At 47.0% G+C, this 18,026-nt stretch overlaps 1 protein-coding gene and 1 pseudogene across 5 annotated transcripts in view; one reads left to right on the forward strand and one right to left on the reverse strand.

Moving 5' to 3' along the window:
- The first annotated feature begins 1,375 nt into the window (after positions 1 to 1,375).
- LOC109456354 (large ribosomal subunit protein uL30 pseudogene) lies at positions 1,376 to 2,272 on the forward strand (annotated as a pseudogene).
- Positions 2,273 to 3,328: 1,056 nt separating this feature from the next.
- Positions 3,329 to 18,026, reverse strand: part of MTA3 (metastasis associated 1 family member 3) — a 178,379-nt gene continuing 163,681 nt past the window's right edge. For 4 of the 5 annotated variants that reach the window (XM_088796193.1, XM_074331928.2, XM_074331929.2 and 1 more), the window contains exon 17: positions 3,329 to 6,975. In XM_088796193.1, coding sequence (XP_088652319.1) covers positions 6,950 to 6,975 — 26 coding nt within the window. In that variant the 3' untranslated portion in view covers positions 3,329 to 6,949. Of the gene's footprint in view, positions 6,976 to 7,735; positions 7,810 to 18,026 lie in introns of all 5 variants that reach the window. The other variant, XR_012496310.2, reaches the window with a different exon arrangement.

Below are 18,026 nucleotides of genomic sequence, written 5' to 3' on the forward strand. Positions count from 1 at the left end.
ACTATTAACACAAGCTTTCCTAGAAGTGATAGACTGTCATTTGTATACAATTTAATAATATGCAAAACACATTCTATATTGGTTATGGATTCATAGATATGTGTAAATTATATGAAATCATGCATTGGGATGAGCAAGTTAGAGAGAGTGCTTGCTTCTGAGATGGCGGGTCATGGGAAGGGGGTACACAGGTGACAACCACTATAGCTGAAATGATCTTTGTAAAGAAATCTGAAAAAAGAACTATGAGCAGTATCTGAATGTTACTCAGCGTTGCCCCGAGTAGAGAATAAAGGGGTTGGTGTCATGAACCGAGGAAAGTAATATGATGACAACAGCTTCAAAAGCTCAAGAAAGCTCAACCCGGATGACTAGAAGTAGTGTTGGGTTTGGCAATCAGGTCACGGATACTTTTATTGACAGCAATTTCAGTGAGCGGCTGGGGATGGGGCAGAATGGAAGCCATAAAGTACTATAATGGGCTGAGGAACTAATGAGATTTGAGGCAATGGAGACAACTCCTCTCTCTTCCAACAAATGTGCCAGCAGAGGGAGATGAACCGAAGTAGAGGACATACGTTTCGGTGCTTTGATTGTGCTGTTGTTTTGTTGACTGAACGGAAAAATTTAAATCTAGTGGTAGGAGGAGAAAGGAGAGAAGGTGAAAATGAAGAGAGAGGAGAGAGAATGATGACAGAGCAATAACACTGTCCCAGGCCACGTGCTAAGCACTTTGCAATTTATTTAGTCCTATGAGGTAGATACCATCATCCAATCTTACAGATGAAGAACTAAGGCACAGAGAAGTTGAGTAACTTGCCCAAAGTGATACAGCTGAGTAAGTGGCAGTCTGGTTTACGTTAGGACATTCTACTACAAGGCCCTAAAGTGTGTGTGTGGAGGGGAGGGGCCCAGGGAAGGAATGGGTTAAGCATGTGGCTGTCAGGAGGGTCCTGTAGAGGCCAAGGGGCGCCTCCTTGGGCTGGAAGAAAGGCACTGTTACGTACAGTCAGTCTTGGGGCAGAGGGGAAAGACAGGGATTCATAGAAGGCTTCACTCTCAGGGGTGAGGACTTAGGGAGTGACAAAGGATTGGAACAGCTGCTTCTGGGAATAAGAAAACAAGCTCCCGAAGAACATATGGAAGGGCCATGAAGCAAGCATCCCAAAGTTACCTGGTGAGTCGGTCCCCCAAAGCTCTGGGGTAGCGACAGTCCCTGCAGCTTGTACCCTTTCCTCCAGTGACCCCCTGCAGTCCAGGAGCAAGATCAGAACAAGTGGTGGAAGGTGAACCTGATCCAGAAGAAACCTCTTAGGAAGTTTGACCACAAAACCCAGTCCTGGCAATGGAACCCAAGGTCCATACACCATGGAAGGCAGGGGATGGGACACTCTGAGGTCTAGAGATGAGCTTCCAGAAAGAGGGAGATATTTGAATCAGGATAAAAAGTCATAATAAAAAGACACCACTCTTTTTACGACCGGCACCATGGAAGGTGCAGAAGAGAAGAAGGTACCTGCTGTGCCAGACACCCTTAGAAAAAAGCGAAGGAATGTCGCAGAGCTGAAGATCAAATGCCTGAGAGTTTGCCCAAAAGATGCTTCGAACAGCAAGAAGAATGCTTATCTATGAAAAAGCGAAGCACTATCACGAAGAACACAGGCAGATGCACAGGACTGAGGTTTGAATGGCGAGGATGGCAAGAAAAACTGGCAACTTCTATGTACCTGGGGGACCCTGATTAGCATTTGTCGTCAGGGTCAGAGGCAGCCAGGGTGTGAGCCCAAAGGTCCGGAAGGTGCTGCCGCTTCTTTGCTTTCTCCATATCTTCAATGGCACCTTTGTTAAGCTCAACAGGCTCCAATGAACACAGTGAGGACTGTGGAACCACATACTGAATGGGGGTACCCAAACCTGAAGTCGGTACATGAACTGATCTACAAGCGTACTTATGGCAAAGTCAGCAAAAAGCGAATTACCCCGACAGATACCACATTGATCGATTACTCGATTGCTAGGTTTATGCATCATCTGCCACATGGAGGATCTGATTCACTGTTGGGAAACACTTCAAAGAAGCAAACAACTTCCTGTGGGCCTTCAAATTATCTTTGAAGAAAGATAAATTGGAATGAAGAAAAAGACCACATGCTTTGTAGAAGGTGGAGAGGCTGGCAACAGGGGAAACCAGATCAACAGGCCTATTAGAAGGATCAACTAAGGCATCTACCATGGGTAGCTCTGTAATCTGGTCAGTTAATAAACAGTTCAATTTGTAATCTGCTTTCAAATTGAAAACAAAAAAAAACAAAAAACCCCACAAGAACCCACAACAAGAACCATGGGGCACCTTAGGGATTTCACAGAGGTGGGGCTGCTGTGTTCCACCTTGGAGGTTCCCTCTGCTTCCACAAAACCTTCCCTGACCACTAATCCAGCCTTACTGAGCTCGCTGTCCCAGAACTCATGCAAGTACCGACACAGCCTTAGTTACCTTTTCTGCTTTTCAGTAACCTCACGCGTGTATGTCTTGCTTCTCCAGTGAAATTCTTGAATCTCTTTCTCTCTCTCCCTCCTTCCTCCCCCCCCCCCCCCCCCCCCCCCGCCCCTCAATCCCAGCAAACAAGGGTCACCAACAGGTGTTCACAAACATGGGCTACAGGGGGCCCAAGTGAGCCTGCAACGGCCCCAGGCCAGCAACTGAGGTAGAGTCTACACTGCAGTCAAACAGGTTTGAACCAGTAAAATATGCACTAGAGAAGAATGTCTACCATGCAGGTTTCAGCACTCAGGGCCTGGGAGAGGGAGAATGCCAGGCGTTTGGGTCAGGCTCTCTCTGACTTTCAGGCCTGAGGAAGATGGTATGAGAAGAGGGTGCTGGGCTTCCACCTGTGGAATGTACAGCTCCTGCATCCATTCCATTCACACAGGGCACAGCACACTCCCCCTGCGCACCCTCTGAGCGGCCCAGCACACATCCCACGGCCGTACAGCGCAGAGCAGTGCAAAGTGCTGCTCATCATACCTCCAGGCCTAGGGGACACGGGGTCAAAGGCCACCTATTGAGGTGACCTGGCCTCATGAAACCTCCATGGCCTCAGGGATGTGACTTAGGAGACAGCAGAAAATGCAGACGCTGGGGAAAGGGCTCTGAGTCTCAGCGTGGCTGGAGGGACAGCAGACTAACTGGCCTGGCCTCGGACTCCTCAAGACCCTCAGAGCTGTGCAGTGGGACGCCGCACCTGTTGCTGAGGGCTGGGGAGGGGGCGGGGAGCAACGAGCCTCACAGCTGAGCCACTGTCCCAGCAAAGGACAGCATAAAACCAGGCACAATTTCCAGAAATTTATTGGAAACACGATACAAATTGATTAGTAGATGGCATCTACTTACAGACAGACGGTCAACACTGTAATATCACGCTGTGAATGAATTATCCTGGGGAAACACTCATGACCACGGATGCATGGTCTGGGTCAGTGTTCTCTGGCAGGGAAATCAGAGACTGGGGGGACAGGCATGGGCAGGGGTGGACAGAAAACTGGGACATGGCTTTCCTGAGGGGCATGGTGAGGTGGGGCTGTTAAACGGGTAAATTCCCCCAAAGTAAATTCCCAACTGTTAAGAATAAAGGCTTTCTCCCTCCCTCCCCAAAGCACTTCCCTCTCTAGGCAGAGGCGGCAGCTCCTCACGCTCCCCTCACTGGGGGCTCAGGACAGCATGGGGCAGAAACATCGGGCTCCACGGGACACAGGGCAGACCAAGGCCATGTGCCCCGGCCGGCCTGCCTGCCCTCTGACCTGCTTCTCGTCCTCCCCTGCTCTGCTCTTAGTGGTGGGGGGCTGACGGCTGCAGGTTGCCTGTCCCAGGCCCCCAAGTCAGGGGCTCCCAAGAGGCACCTGCAAAACCCTGGAAGGCACAGGTAGGGGGAGCCAGGCCATTTCTGCCCCTCTGCCTGGGGGATTTTTTCTGGCAGGGACCAGGCATCCTCATGGCTGCAGCTCCCACCAGATCAGCCCTCTGTGGTACCAGGTTCCTCCCAGGGTCCCTGCGCCCCAGGCTCTAGGCACACACCATGGCCCTTCCCCTGTGTCCCACCAGCCTTCCTGCCGTCATTCCCATCTCCGGGTTGCCCCCTCTCCCCCATTTGGCCTCTCAGCTTTTCTTGTTACTGTGCTCAACAATGACCTGGATTTAAATCCCCCTCTTTGAGGGGTTTTCATCCTTAGAGTGGCTTCTGTTTTCTTGGTTGGATGCTGACAGGAACTGGATGGTGGGCAAGGTGGACTTGACAAGTGTGCCAGAACAACCAATCTCAAAAACCTCCTCTCAGAAATCGGGGGTGGGGGAGGAGGGGCGATGATGGCGAAGGAGAGGGACGCTGACTTGCCAAGCTTCTGCGTTCTCACCAAGGGAGCACAGGGCAGGCTCCGCACAGCTGTGCACCACGCACACACACTCTGCATGTCCAACCCACCAGCGCACTGCACAACGGTGACACCCCCACTGCTGCACACAATGGCAAGTGTGGCCCCAGGAAGCGGGTGGCTGGGAAACCCTCTCAGCATCAAGTGCCCCAAGCGGCAAAGACAAATGTTAGAGGCTCCTTGGCGTCCTTCCTCCATTCCCTGGAGTGCTCACTCAGAATAATGGGAGACTTTCCAGAGGTGCAGTGAGAGCAGGACGTCTTAGTCAACATCCTCTTTGGAGGAGGATGGGGCTGTGGAACCAGCTCTTACAACAAGGTGGAGGAAGAGCTTTCTTGCTACATGTGGCTCAAAATGAGCTGCACTTGTCCCAAAGCTAAATGTGACCTGGAACTGGGGTGGGCCTCCCTGTTCTTCCTTGACCTGGCCTGGCCCCCGTCTCCAATTCTCCTGGGCCTGGGTAAGGAGGGCCTCTTCCAACAGGCAGAGAGAATGAATTTGGCAGAAGAGTCACGGTCAGCTAATTGTTTCTCTAATCAACAGTCACTATTTCATGTGGGTTAGGAGAGGAACGTGAAAGAGGGAACCATTCCACCTTCTACATCCATGTGTGACAATAAATCCAGGGCAGGGGCACAGAGAGACAGCTTTCGCGTGTCTGTTTCTTTAGAGAAGAACACACCACGTTGTGTTTAATGCTGAGAGCCAGTTGCCTCTTCTCCCTGGGTCTTTTCTGAAGGGGCTTCTTTGTGGGGAACCCTGAGGACAACGCCTGCCCCCTCCATCCGGCTCACTGAGCATCTCTGACACAGGCCCAGCCTCGGGGCCCCAGGCCAAGACCCAGAATAGCAGCATGAGTTGGCAGTGGTGAGAACACCCCTAGGTCACCCCCGCAAAAGCCTAAGATGAGAACCAACTCCTCCTCAGAAGAGAAGCCACAAAGGGTCCAAAACTAGAAAAGGAAAAGGCAGCTCACACTCCGAGCATCGCCTCCAGCCAGCATACATCACATTCTCTATAAGCTGAACCCAGCTCTGAGGAGCCGGACATCTAGAGTGTCATCATCATTTCAGTGATAACTCACTCTGCCTGGGCACAGGAGGGGGAGGGTGCAGGGTGGGGAGGGGTCAACTCAATTGTAGCCACTCTGTTCTGCAACCACCTGGCTATTTGGGGCACCTACTATCAGCCATCCAGCTGCATTCCAGCTGCAGACCCCCGAGACGGCTGGGAGGCCAGCCAAACTCCAGTTGTCTTTCAAGGAGCTGTGATCCTGTGCCTTGCAGCCTGGAGGGCAGGGGAGTGGCCAGACTCCTATCTGCTCAGGGAGCCAATGGGGCACTAAGCTATTCTTATCCCTGCAGCTGGGTGCACAGAGCTGCACAGCGGCCAGCCTGTGATGCCAACAAGGGCTGGTGCTGAGAGCAGACAGGAAGAGCCCAAGCCAGTGGAAACGGGGTTGCAGGCAGGTCTCCCAGGGCCTAGACACATGTGCTCACAGAAGCCTTTGGGCCAGAAGGGTCGGGGCTCCTGGTGTCCTATTCACAGACTCACCTGCAAACACTGCTCTGTCACTTCACCCTCCTAGGCCAAACAGATTCCATCTGCTTAAAGGAAACCTGGTGATGGGTGATTTGCTGAAGGACCAACCTGGCTGCAGTTACTCATTGGCTGGTCTGGCTGGAAGGGAACAGGACCGTATGCAAGTGGCTTGTCACAGTGATACCCACGCGTGGCCCAGTTTAAACACTGGCTCCTGTGGGAGCTGTCTGGGACCAAGCAGAACCAAGTAGAACACCAGCCTCTTTTCAGTGACAAAATACAGACGATGTGAAGAGTTTGCAGGCTTACCAATGATGGTGTTCTTATCTTTTGTCAGAATCTCAGGTAATTCTGTACCTTGGAGGGGTAGGGGAGGGTCGGGTCAAATAGGGGGTGCAGGGGATGAAGAAGAAAATTTCCCCACTGAAAAAAACACACCATGAAGCCTATTGAGAAAAAGCCAGTGACAGTAACAGCAAGGACGGGGGGAAATACTGTGACCTGCATCCACACTGGCACATTCGTTAGGGAAAATCCATTCAGCAAGACGCCATATTCCCCCGTACACAACCACACAGCCTACAACAGAGCTGGGCGGACGCATGCAGGGCAGCAGCGGCTCTGAGCTCGCGGCTGCCCCGCTGCCCCAGGAGCCGCTGTGCCCAGGGTGCGGTGTGCTGGAGAAGGGCGCAGGCGAGGCAGAGTGACTCCCTCGTCCCCTGAATTCTTAGGCAGGTCCTGCTGGGACAGCCAGGTCTCTGGGAGGAGAGCGAGGTGACACTGATCCACACATGGAGACTCTGCTTTCGGGACGTGCACTCCTACAGTTTCTTCCCCTGCCCCATCAAGTCTCCGTCGGGCACACATGGAGATCTCCCGCTGAAATGTCCTGGGCATGGGGCTGCCCCCTCGCCAGGCACAGCCGTGAACATCAGCAGGACAGTATAGCAAGTCTTGGATTATAGGATGAAACAGGAAGAGCTCAGTCTGACACGCAGCATGTGAGTTCTGGAAAAGGAAGGAAACACGGCCAACGTTAAAAACGAGTTCCGATCGTGGAGGCAAGGTGAGAGGAAGGATGGAATCAGCCCTCCCATCAACAACATCACAACCTTTGAGGAAAGGAGGATGGGCATGAACGCAAATAAAAGCTCACAATGTAGTGTAAGGAAAGTTTAATGGCGGCCAGGAAAACATGTAAATGATACTGACATATCTCAAAAGCTGGGTTTTGGATGGGCAGATTTCATCATCGTTGGCAAGGCACCGTGGCACCCCTGGCAAGTACTCATATGCTTATCAGACTAACATCATGCAACTTCTGTGACCAGATGCTAAGGAACAGGGAACACCACAGGCCGGACACGGCACAACCAGATTTGAGGTAACCCTAACTAACCCTAATGACGTGGGGACTCAGACGCTAGGAGCAGTTTCCTGTAGGACGGGAATGAACCTCAAACACCCAGTGTTCCTCATTCCCACCCTCTCCACGTCCCCCAAAGACCTTCACACCTCCTGTCCCAGAGTTGGGCACCTACAGACTCTCAGCAGAAACGCGTAACTGAAAGCAGAAGTGTCTGCAAACCGTATCATCACTATCTGGTATTAGTCAGTAGGTTGTGAAACCTTTGGCTTGGTTATGAGGAAAGTGGCTCTAGGAGGGAAGTGGGGGTTTCCTGAGAAGGGATCCGGCCAAGGCAGCAGTGATATTCTCTCCTGTCATGCACAGCGCTCTGCAATGGGGAGAGGACACAGGGACGCTCACCTTCACAGCCGCCCGCCATCCTGAGGAAGGTCTGCAGGATGGAGCAGAGCTGCGCCTTCACTTCATGAGCCTTTCTAGAATAGGGGAGATATATGTACACAGCCTGGTGTTTGACAGGGCTCAGCAAATAATGTATTAAATTAAAAAAAAAACACAACAGATAATTCCGTTTAGGACCCAGGCTAACGTTTGCTTTATTGAGCTTACTGTAGTTTATGTAATGGCCTTATTTAACTTTCACCAGAACCTTGTCCGGGTGAGAGAGGTTAGGAAATTGTTCAAGGTCACACAGCAAATAAGTTGCAGAGTCAGGATTTGAATTCAGGTCTTCTTAATTCAGACCAAGTTTTTCATACTATATACCAAGCTGCCCATTCTCCATCCAGCCCAGTAAGAGCACACTGGTCTCTTCAGTGTCTAAATTAAGGATTTATTAAAGTAAGGACACATGTCATTATCTCTCAGAAGCCTCTCTTTTTTTGGGGGGAAGAAGGGTGGCCTCTGTCATTCATTTGTTTGTCTAAACTTCTATGGAATTAAGCCATCTGCCAGAAGGGCCACTTGTAATAGTTTCCCAAATGTCTGGTCTGCCATGGAAAATTGTGTTTTCTTCGATTTGTGCTCAACTTACCTGTTCCAGTTTCAAAAACAACTCTCTCCCTACAGTAGTTTGGTATCTGACAGCCATGTTCACAACTGCCCTCTCCACACTGGCCATTGTTTCGCATCGTATGTGTATGTCTGCCTTCCAGGCTGAAAAATCCCAGCGCTTACCACCTGCCCTTGTAAGGCTATCACTGTGCTCCCTTCTACTCAGAAGTTCCTTCGAGGCATTCCCTTGAAATAAGGATGAGAGGACACACAGGGTCCCAGACGCAGAGGCTCCCAGCACGGGAGCATGGGCCAAGGGCCCCAGGAAAAGATCCAGGCCAACTCTCTGGTCTCCTTTTTGGACAATGGAGCCCAAATCATTTCCCTTTTTGTTTACAAATTTTGAAATTCATTAATCTACATTTGCTGCTTTTGTCTATACTAACCCTGGTTCATAAGCACTTTTTAAATTTTTACAAAATTGTCCCTATTGGTTTGACTATTCACAAGTACTTGAAATCCATGGACTTGAAGATTCTGTACTCTAACCAACCAGTGCAACAAAAACAATCTTTTTTTTTAAGGTTTCCAGCTGTCAGCTTCTCAGTTAATTTCTCTCCCTCCTGACTCCCAGAGGAGAAACCACCATCAGAATGGTGGAAGCTGGAAAGCAGGTAAACGAGTAATAACAGTTTATGCACACAGGAAAGCCAAACCTGAAGCTGGCAGTGTGAAAAGCCAAGAACCCAATTTGTCCAAAGAATCCTCAAAGGGCTGAGGAACTGACGCCAGGTACCTCTGGAAGTGGGGGAGGGAAACTGAAACAAAGGAGGTTAGTTGAAGGCTATTTCAGAAGCAGCTGCACCCCTAGAAGCTCCCCTGACCCCATAGCTCTAGGCCACTGCCTACTTTCCACAAATCTGGGTGTTTATTCTCTGAGGAGGACTAAGCCGATGGCCTTAGGTCTACAGGACATGGAACCAAGCAGAGCTGAGGGCAGGGTGACAAATTCCAAAACTAAGGGATCAAGTGAACTAATGCCTACTGAACGGTGACACCTCCAGATTCTTCTCATTGAGCTCCCAGAATGCAGGTAGCCAAACCTTTACCCTCTGGGGAAGAGAAGGTACTATGGTGTAAATGTTTGTGTCCCCCTGAAATTCACATGTGGAAATCTTAACACCCAATGTGATGGTATTAGGAGGTGGGACCTTTGGTAGGTGCTGAGGTCATGAACAGGATGAATGCTCTTATAAAAGAGAGCCCCCTAGCTCCTCCCACCATGGAAGGGTACAGGGAATGCACTGGAAGAGGGTCTTCACCAGAACCCAATCATGCCGGCACCCTCATCTCAGACTTCCCAGCCTCTAGAACTGGGAGAAATCAATTTCTGTTGTTTATAGGCCATCCAGTCTACAGTATTTTGTTAGAGCAGTTTGAATGGACTAAGGTAGATGGGAAGAATCTTCTATGGGGAATCTGACCAGGCCATGAGAAAAGACCTAACGATATCTGCATTTGGACCACCCACCAAACAGCCCCGCCTAATCGTCATACTGTGAACTGCATTACAGGCTCCACTCACAAGCATGAGCACAGAGCTTTCAATCTGATTTTAGCTCCTACTGTTAAACATTATCAGAAAACCGAAGGTCACGAGGAAAAACCGTTTAACTACTAGCAACCAAAACAAAGAACAAAGAGAAGCATGAAAGTGGAGGAAACAGACTATTCATGGAGAAGGAAACTTAAAAAACAAACAAAAAACACTACCATTAATATCCTTAGAGAAGTAAGAAAAGATACAGTATCCATGAAACACAAATAGCACGCTATTAAAAAACTTGAGAGAAGCAAGTGGAGGTGGTGAGGAGTCTATAGAAGCGCTGCTTCCTACAATAATGGGCTAATTTGTATTGGACTAAGCCTCTAACCACGCACAGTGATCAACTCTGGATAAGATACGAAAAACAACCGTTTGAAGGGTCTCAAGAGCAACCCAAATCAGGCAAAACCTAGAGCCGATATGACCCTTGAAAAATGGTGAGACTATGTGAAATCCATTCTTCACTGGCTTTGCCCTTGTGAGCAGTTTCATGCAGTGCATGAATATAGCTCAAGCAGAAAGCTGCAGCCTAATGGAGCTGAGGAATCCAGGAGAGGTCTGAGTTCAAGGCTGCCAATGCAGCTGGAAATTGAGGGAGGAGATCCTGGAAAGGAAGAAGACACAGAAGGAAGAGCCCCCAAATCTACATATGTAGACACTGCCCTCATATCATTGGCTGATTTCTGAACTACACATGTACGGGTGAGACTCCAAGAAACCCAGTGGAAAACATCAGCTGGAAAGCTAAAAAAAGCCAAGCAGCAACCTCAGCAGCTGTCCATGCGAGGAATACAGAGTTTAGAATTCAAGTTCTGTCAAATTAGAGGGGCTGAGCAAACAATGTGGTCTTCCTCTTGAATCTCATGGGACTAAGAGCAAAATTGAAATAGATCAGACCTAAGCCTCCACAAAATTGGAGTGATCTGCCAATTTAATTGTTTGCTAGAACAAAAATCAACACTCTGCAAAGGTAAATAACAGAATCCATGGTCTCCACAACTTTTTATCTACACTGACCAGTGTTCGTTAAAAATTATTAGACCTGGGAATAGGAAAATGCGACCCATAATCAGAAAAAACAGAGAGTAGAAAATGATTATTGGATGATTCAGATGTTAGAATTAGTAGATATGGACTTAGACTACTTACTATAAATATGTTAAAGAGTCTATAGAAAAAGACAGATATAATGGATAACAAGATGGTGTATTTTAGGAGAAATAGAACTAAACAGAAATTCTAAAACTAAAAAAATACAAACCCTGAAATAAACAATTTGTTGGATGGGATTAATAGCAGATTCAATACTGCAGAAGATGAGTGAACTTGAAGATATTGATCTCTAAAAATTATTCAAACTGACAAAGAGTACATTCTATATGACTCCATTTATATAAAATTCTAGAAAATGTAAACTAGTCTGTGGTGACAAAAGCCGATCAGTGGTCACCAGGATGAGGTAGGGGAGATGAGGAGGGTGGGAGAATAGATTTATAAAGGGGTGCAAGAAAAATTTTGAGGGTGACATGTTTATTATCTTGATGGCAGTGATGGTGTATACATATGTTAAACTTATCAAATTGTATACTTTAAAATATGTATAGTTTACTGAATATCAATTATGCCTCAATAACGTTATTTAAAAAAGACATGATAATAGAAAATGGCTTTATAGGGCTTTTAAAATCTGTGCTGCAACAACACGTGCTGCCTTTAGAAATGCTGTAAGAATCATTCTAGGGGCCGGCCCAGTGGCTCAGGAGTTAGAGCTCCATGTTTCTAACTCCGAAGGCTGCCGGTTCAATTCCCACATGGGCCAGTGGGCTCTCAACCACAAGGTTGCCAGTTCAATTCCTCAACTCCCGCAAGATATGGTGGGCAGCGCCCCCTGCAACTAAGATTGAACATAGCACCTTGAGCTGAGCTGCCGCTGAGCTCCCAGATGGCTCAGTTGGTTGGAGTGTGTCCTCTCAACCACAAGGTTGCTGGTTCGACTCCCGCAAGGGATGGTGGGCTGCGCCCCCTGCAACTAGCAACGGCAACTGGACCTGGAGCTGAGCTGCGCCCTGCACAACTAAGATTGAAAGGACAACAACTTGACTTGGGAAAAAAAATTAAAACCTCCTGGAAGTACACACTGTTCCCCAATAAAGTCCTGTTCCCCTTCCCCAATAAAATCTTTAAAAAAAAAAAAAAAGAATCATTCTATTACGAGTTTAATAAAACAAGAAAAAATTCATTTAAAAAACTAAAAACAAGAGAAAAAGAAACTGGTGTGGTAATACTAACATCACACAAAATAGATTTCAAGACAAGGAATAGTAACAGAGATAGAAAGGAAAATTTCATAGTGATAAAAGGGTCAAAAAGACATACAAATTTTAAATACATATATACCCAATAACAGAATTTTAAAATGAAGCAAAAATTGACAGACTAAATGGAGAAATCGAGAAATCTGATTGGAATATAAAACTGAGAAAGTCTCCCAAAAAGTGAAGCAAAAAGACAGAGAAAGAAAAGTGGAGAGAAACAAGAAGAAAATGAGAGGACTGGGGCAAGAGGTCTGACATCCAGTATCTTGACTATTTTACTGCTGACTGCTCGGTCTCAGACACCTTTACTGCGGCCAGCCCTCCATCCCAGGACTACTCTGGCCTTGCTCACTGACTGCCCCTGGGGACTCCTGGAGGCACTCACTGAAGCTGCCATCAGACTGTCATGAAGCGTTTTCTCAGCTGTCTTCTTTAGGAACCTCCACTAACAGAGTTGCCTTCAAGCTTGTTCCTCAGTTTTACATTAATTACTTTTCATATTCATTAATATGTAAATAGTTGCTAATAAAAATAAATATTTGGTTGAGGGAGCAAAACGCATAGATTATAACTCAGATGTTTTCTGAGCTTTAAGAGTATTCAGTCATCTGGAAGGGAAAATACGAAACGGGGAAAGAAAATAGCAATGAGCAAGGTGGGGAAGCTCAAAATGAACCCAGTAGGAGTCCCCAAATCAACTAGACCATGACAAATCTTTCCTTGGGGGCTCTGCAGATTCAGAAAACTTCTCACTTGCTCACTGGCACCCAGAGACTGTTCAGGGGGGATGCCTAAATGAATGGGTTTCTGGGATCGGCCTTTACTTCCCTGAGGCATCAAGACCTAATACTGATGTCCCAATGGCTTGCTCAAACATTTGTGCCTGTTCTCTTGATGGAGGAGTTGAAGCTCTTCCAAAGAACAGTGTTTTCTCAGGGACCCAATCCCCTTCCTCTGCTGTTTCTTCCCAAGCATCTATACCTCCCTCCAAAACACTTTGGACCCAGCTCTCGAGTTAGAGGTTCACTTTCTTTCTCAGAGGTTCACCTTTGATATGTCACTGAGAATGGAATTACATAGGGGTAGGTTGGTTACAAACGTTTCCTGTAATGACCCTTGCCGCTAAATAGACACTTTTCAAGGAGGCCAGAGCTGGCCCACACAGCTGAGGACCCTTTGGCAACTACCATTAACACCTGTCACTCTTCGAAGACCTCTATACTACTGAGAGGGTCTCAGATCTAGATCTCTCACAGGCTCACACACTAGTATTTTCCTCAGGGACAGGAAAGAAGTATTCTCTTCTGAGAAACTCTGAGATTAGTAAACCCAGTATTGGTCCCGGAGATGGTCGGTTTGGCATCCTATCAGAATATACCAGAACACCACATTGTGGATTACTCATGCCTAATGCACTTGGGTCTGTCTTCATCTACAACCCCCACCCCATGGCTTCCCAGGGTGAGAGAACATCCATTGCCCTCAGGTAATGCTTCAACAATCCTGAAAACTCTCTATATACATGAGGTATTCTGCTGTAATTGCTTCAAATTCAGTCAACCCCGGGGCCATAATGATCCATTACAAAATGCTAAAGAAAACCAAACAAAACTTGAAGGTACTTTTATGTATTTAACCAGGTTATAGAACATTACACCTTGAGACAAGGGGAGCAGAGGTGAGTCTAGGGGCACTCAATGTTCTTCAATCCGCAATGTTTTAGAAGATCCAAATAAATTGTAATCTTTGGAAATGGCATACAAATTTCGACAGAATGCAGCCTGGGCTGAAGCATGCCTAGGAAGCTGTTGCTGGCAATCTATTTTTATTGGGATTTATGAAGGCAGCAGATAAATCCCCAGAGCTCTCTCAGTGGTACAAGGGCCCTCACTACCACCCATCTCCCAGGGCAGGGATGGACATAGCTGGAACATTGCATCACTGATTTTAGAAACAAATCATCAAAAGGACAGCGTTCACACCCCAGATCATAATATTGTACTTAGAGGTGTCAACGTTAGATACCCTCTATATGGGAGATTAAGAGAAATGACTTTACTCAATACAGAAAACAGATAAGAAGAATAACTAAATTTACAGTGTGCTCACATACCCATGGGAAGGAAGCCAGAGGAGAGAAGATTAAAAAGAGCCTTATTGTACAATTCATCAATTTCCTTGGCTCAGATGCTCCGACTCTGTCCCATTGAAAACATCTCTCTTCCGAGCCTGTCGCTTTGGTTTTCCTGACATACCGAGTCCTGCTTCAGTAGTGCCCCTGGGGCCAAAGCTGTGTCATCTCAGAAAAAGCTTAAGAGTATCTCCAGTTGATGCTTCCTCGGCCTCTATCACTACACAGCAGAAGTTGTTTTCAAGAATCTCTATTGACTGAGACAGACCCTGTCTCTGTGCAACGGGATGAAAGATCTGCTAATTGACCATAACTCAAGCATCCGACACTAGGGGGCAACCCAGGGCATCTTTTGAGGGGATCAGGAGAGGAAGAGAGACACCTGTCCAGCTCATCTGCCCCTCTCCTCTCTTGGGCTTTTTCTGACTCAGCCTTCACTCTGAAAATGATTGTTTCAGGATCATGATGCACCCACCCCCACTGCTTATGGGGTCTCTAATTACAGAGGCCCGCAGGAAGTTAAGTGAGCTCCTTCTATAAACCTAACTTCAGAGCATGAGCTCTGCACAACAGGGTTGCTGGTTCGATTTCCACATGGGCCAGTGAGCTGCGTCCTCCACGACTAGATTGAAGGACAACGACTTGGAGCTGATGGGCCCTGGAGAAACACACTGTTCCCCAATATTCCCCAATAAAATTAACAACAACCAGAAAACCCCACCTAATTTATGGTCTTCAATACTCCTCTAAATAAGTCAAGCCCAATTTTATAGATACTGAGGCCTTCTAATGTGCAGTCATTTACCTTCAAGCAAATCAAGTATGATTTTTGAGACTCATACACTTAGGTAAGAAATCAATGTAGTTATAAGAAAAGGATTGACATTTATATATAATTCACACATGACTACAAAAACAGGTTGATATCTTAAAATTATTCAAAATAAAACTTTAACAATAGCTCTTCTGTAAAGAAGGGGATGGAATCTTAACACTTAATGAACATGTATGACAAGTTCAAGTCAATGCTGGGAATAGCATATAATTTCATTTAAATACATTTCGCTTCTAGGTGATTCTGTGAATTTTCTCTTCTTTCTTTTTTCTCCTTTCTCTGACACTAGTATAGCTCCTACACCCTAAATCCCAGAAAAAGGAGGGGGTGCAATACGGACAGAGGAGCTTCACAGAGGCAGGAAATGAAGGTGACGGCTTTGATTACCCAGTGATGGCTTGTACGTCATAGTCTAAGCAAAGAAAAATACCCACTACATTCCTCTCTATATTTATTTACAAACACACACTCATCTTCTGTACACAAAAAACATAAACATCTCCCAGGCATGTGCTGCACTTAACACACACATCTGGGCCCAGTGAAAACTACACTAGATGTGAAGTTTAAATCTCATCTCTGCTACTTACTAGCAGTGTGACTTTGGGCAAATCCCTTAACCTCTCTTAGCTTTGTTCAGTTTTTTCATTATTAAAATGCAGGTTATATTACCTGGCTCATAAAGTGTTTAGAAGATCAAGTCATATAAAGGAAGTGAAGAGTTTCTAATCATTATAACAACTCCATTAAGGCAAATAAAATCTGTGCTTTAAGGAGGAAAAAATAAATTGAAAGGAACCAAGTGATCCATCCAAGGCATAGAAAGTCAGCAATTAATCCCATCTGACTCCAAATACTCAGATGTCCTTTTTCCCCCCATGGCACAAAGTCCATTTCCCCTGTTGCCCTCTCTTCTGAGCTCTCAGACATGCAAAGACTTTCCAGTAATGACTCTTCCATCTCTGATCTCAGGGCCTTCTCTGCTCACAGCCACTTGGAGTGAACCACGTAGGCCACGTGTGCTAGGTACTGGGTTGCTGGTGATACAAATGTCATCAAAGCATCTGCAGGTAGCACATGACTGGGCCAACAGCCTGAGGGGCGACGCGGAAGTGTAGGGTGACGGATAGGGTACTGGGTAGGTCTATACTATGAAACGTCACTTTCCTATCATTACTGACCCTAACTAATGAAGCTTGTTATATATGCAGATTTTGTCTTTGGCTTCAGAATTTAAGTCCCATTGGGGTAGTCGTAAAGGTCTGCGTGTGGCCTGGTGCCATGTGCTAAACCTAACAGGGCACACACAGTGCTGACCCCCAGCCACCAGTCACAGCAGGGCCTTTAAAAGTCCAGGGCCAGGTGGAAGATAGTCGCTTTCAGGGAGACAATGAGAAGCTGTCCATCATTATTTTAAATGCCAGGTAAAATCTTCCTGCCGGCAGAAAGCCAGAGTGGTTCCCATCATCAAGAACCTCCACCGGAAGACAGAGGGTGAGTAAAGGAGCCAAGCCACTGAGAAGGGGACAGGAAGCCCTGAAGCTGAGACCTGGATATTTCAGCACAATCACGTGTTGTTTCCAGTTAAATTACCTCTATCAACAGGCTGTTTGGTATGCTCCTCTGTCTGACATGCTGATAATCGTATGGCGATGATAATTGATCTTATTGTTGGATCACACAGGGTACGGTTTTCCCATGAGTTTGTATCTATCGATTCCAGTATATGACGGTAGTAACTATCCCAGGAAAACCCACTAGGAGCCTGACATTTTTTTCTGGTATTTTGAGTTCACCTTGGAAATTCAAGTTAGTCGGGATCCTATATCCCAAAGAAATAAGAAACAGACTCATCGTCCCAAGGAAAAGGTCCACTGGGAATACAAAAACGGGGACATTTCCCCAAATGTGTGTTTCTGCTATACTCTTGTCTCAGCTCCACGTCCATCCATCTAAACTCGGCTTCATGATGCTGGGGTGGGATTCTGCAAACACATTTCTCCTTAACCACCAGGCTCCCTGTTACTCCAGTAGGGGGCGTTAGCAGGAGCCTGCAAGGCTAGAGGAGGGAGAAGGGACTCGCTTCTTCCTGTTCCTGTCAGCATGGCCCCAAGCAGTGGCACCAGTGTGTCCCAGGTCCCAGCTTCACCTCACACTCCCAGAACCAACCGGCCTCATCACATCTCCTGGGAGCCGCCAGCACTGACAGAGCAGCTCCCTGTCCTCAGGCATGTGAGCCCCAGCAGCTCAGGGCCCTCCTTGAGCTTCCAGCTCATGGTAACCCCAACTTCTTCCTTCTGCTCTCCCAACCCAAGGGATGATGGCTGCTTCCTGTTTCGCCACCACCACCACCCCCGTATTCCCCATTTACCTATTCTGTCCTCCACTATCTGTCATATTGATTTCCTCTATTAGTTGTTAAAATAACTTACACAGTTTCTACTTTGCTGACCAGTACAGTGCAGTCGAGAGCCATGACTTCATTAATAACAGTGGTTAAAAGAGCAGACTCTGAAATCAGTCACACTGGAGTGGGATTCCCAATCCATTTCTGTGGTACCTGGTAACTTTGGAAATTTTAATTCCCCTCTCTAGGTCTCATTTTTCTCAGTCACTTTTCATTTATTCAATTAACATTTATTGAGCACCTACTAAGTTCCATATACTGTGCTAGACAGTAAAGATACAATGTTATGCAAAACAGTTAAATTCTCTGACCTCTTGGAACTTTCTGTCATGTGACTCAAACGAGATAACACAGGTAAGGCACGTCATCAGCTTTCCTCTCTGTACCATGACAGGAGCGCACACAC

Source organism: Rhinolophus sinicus, chromosome 2, assembly GCF_057876585.1.
Source record: "Rhinolophus sinicus isolate RSI-liver-muscle chromosome 2, RSI-T2T, whole genome shotgun sequence".
In the NCBI taxonomy this organism is placed as follows: domain Eukaryota; kingdom Metazoa; phylum Chordata; class Mammalia; order Chiroptera; family Rhinolophidae; genus Rhinolophus; species Rhinolophus sinicus.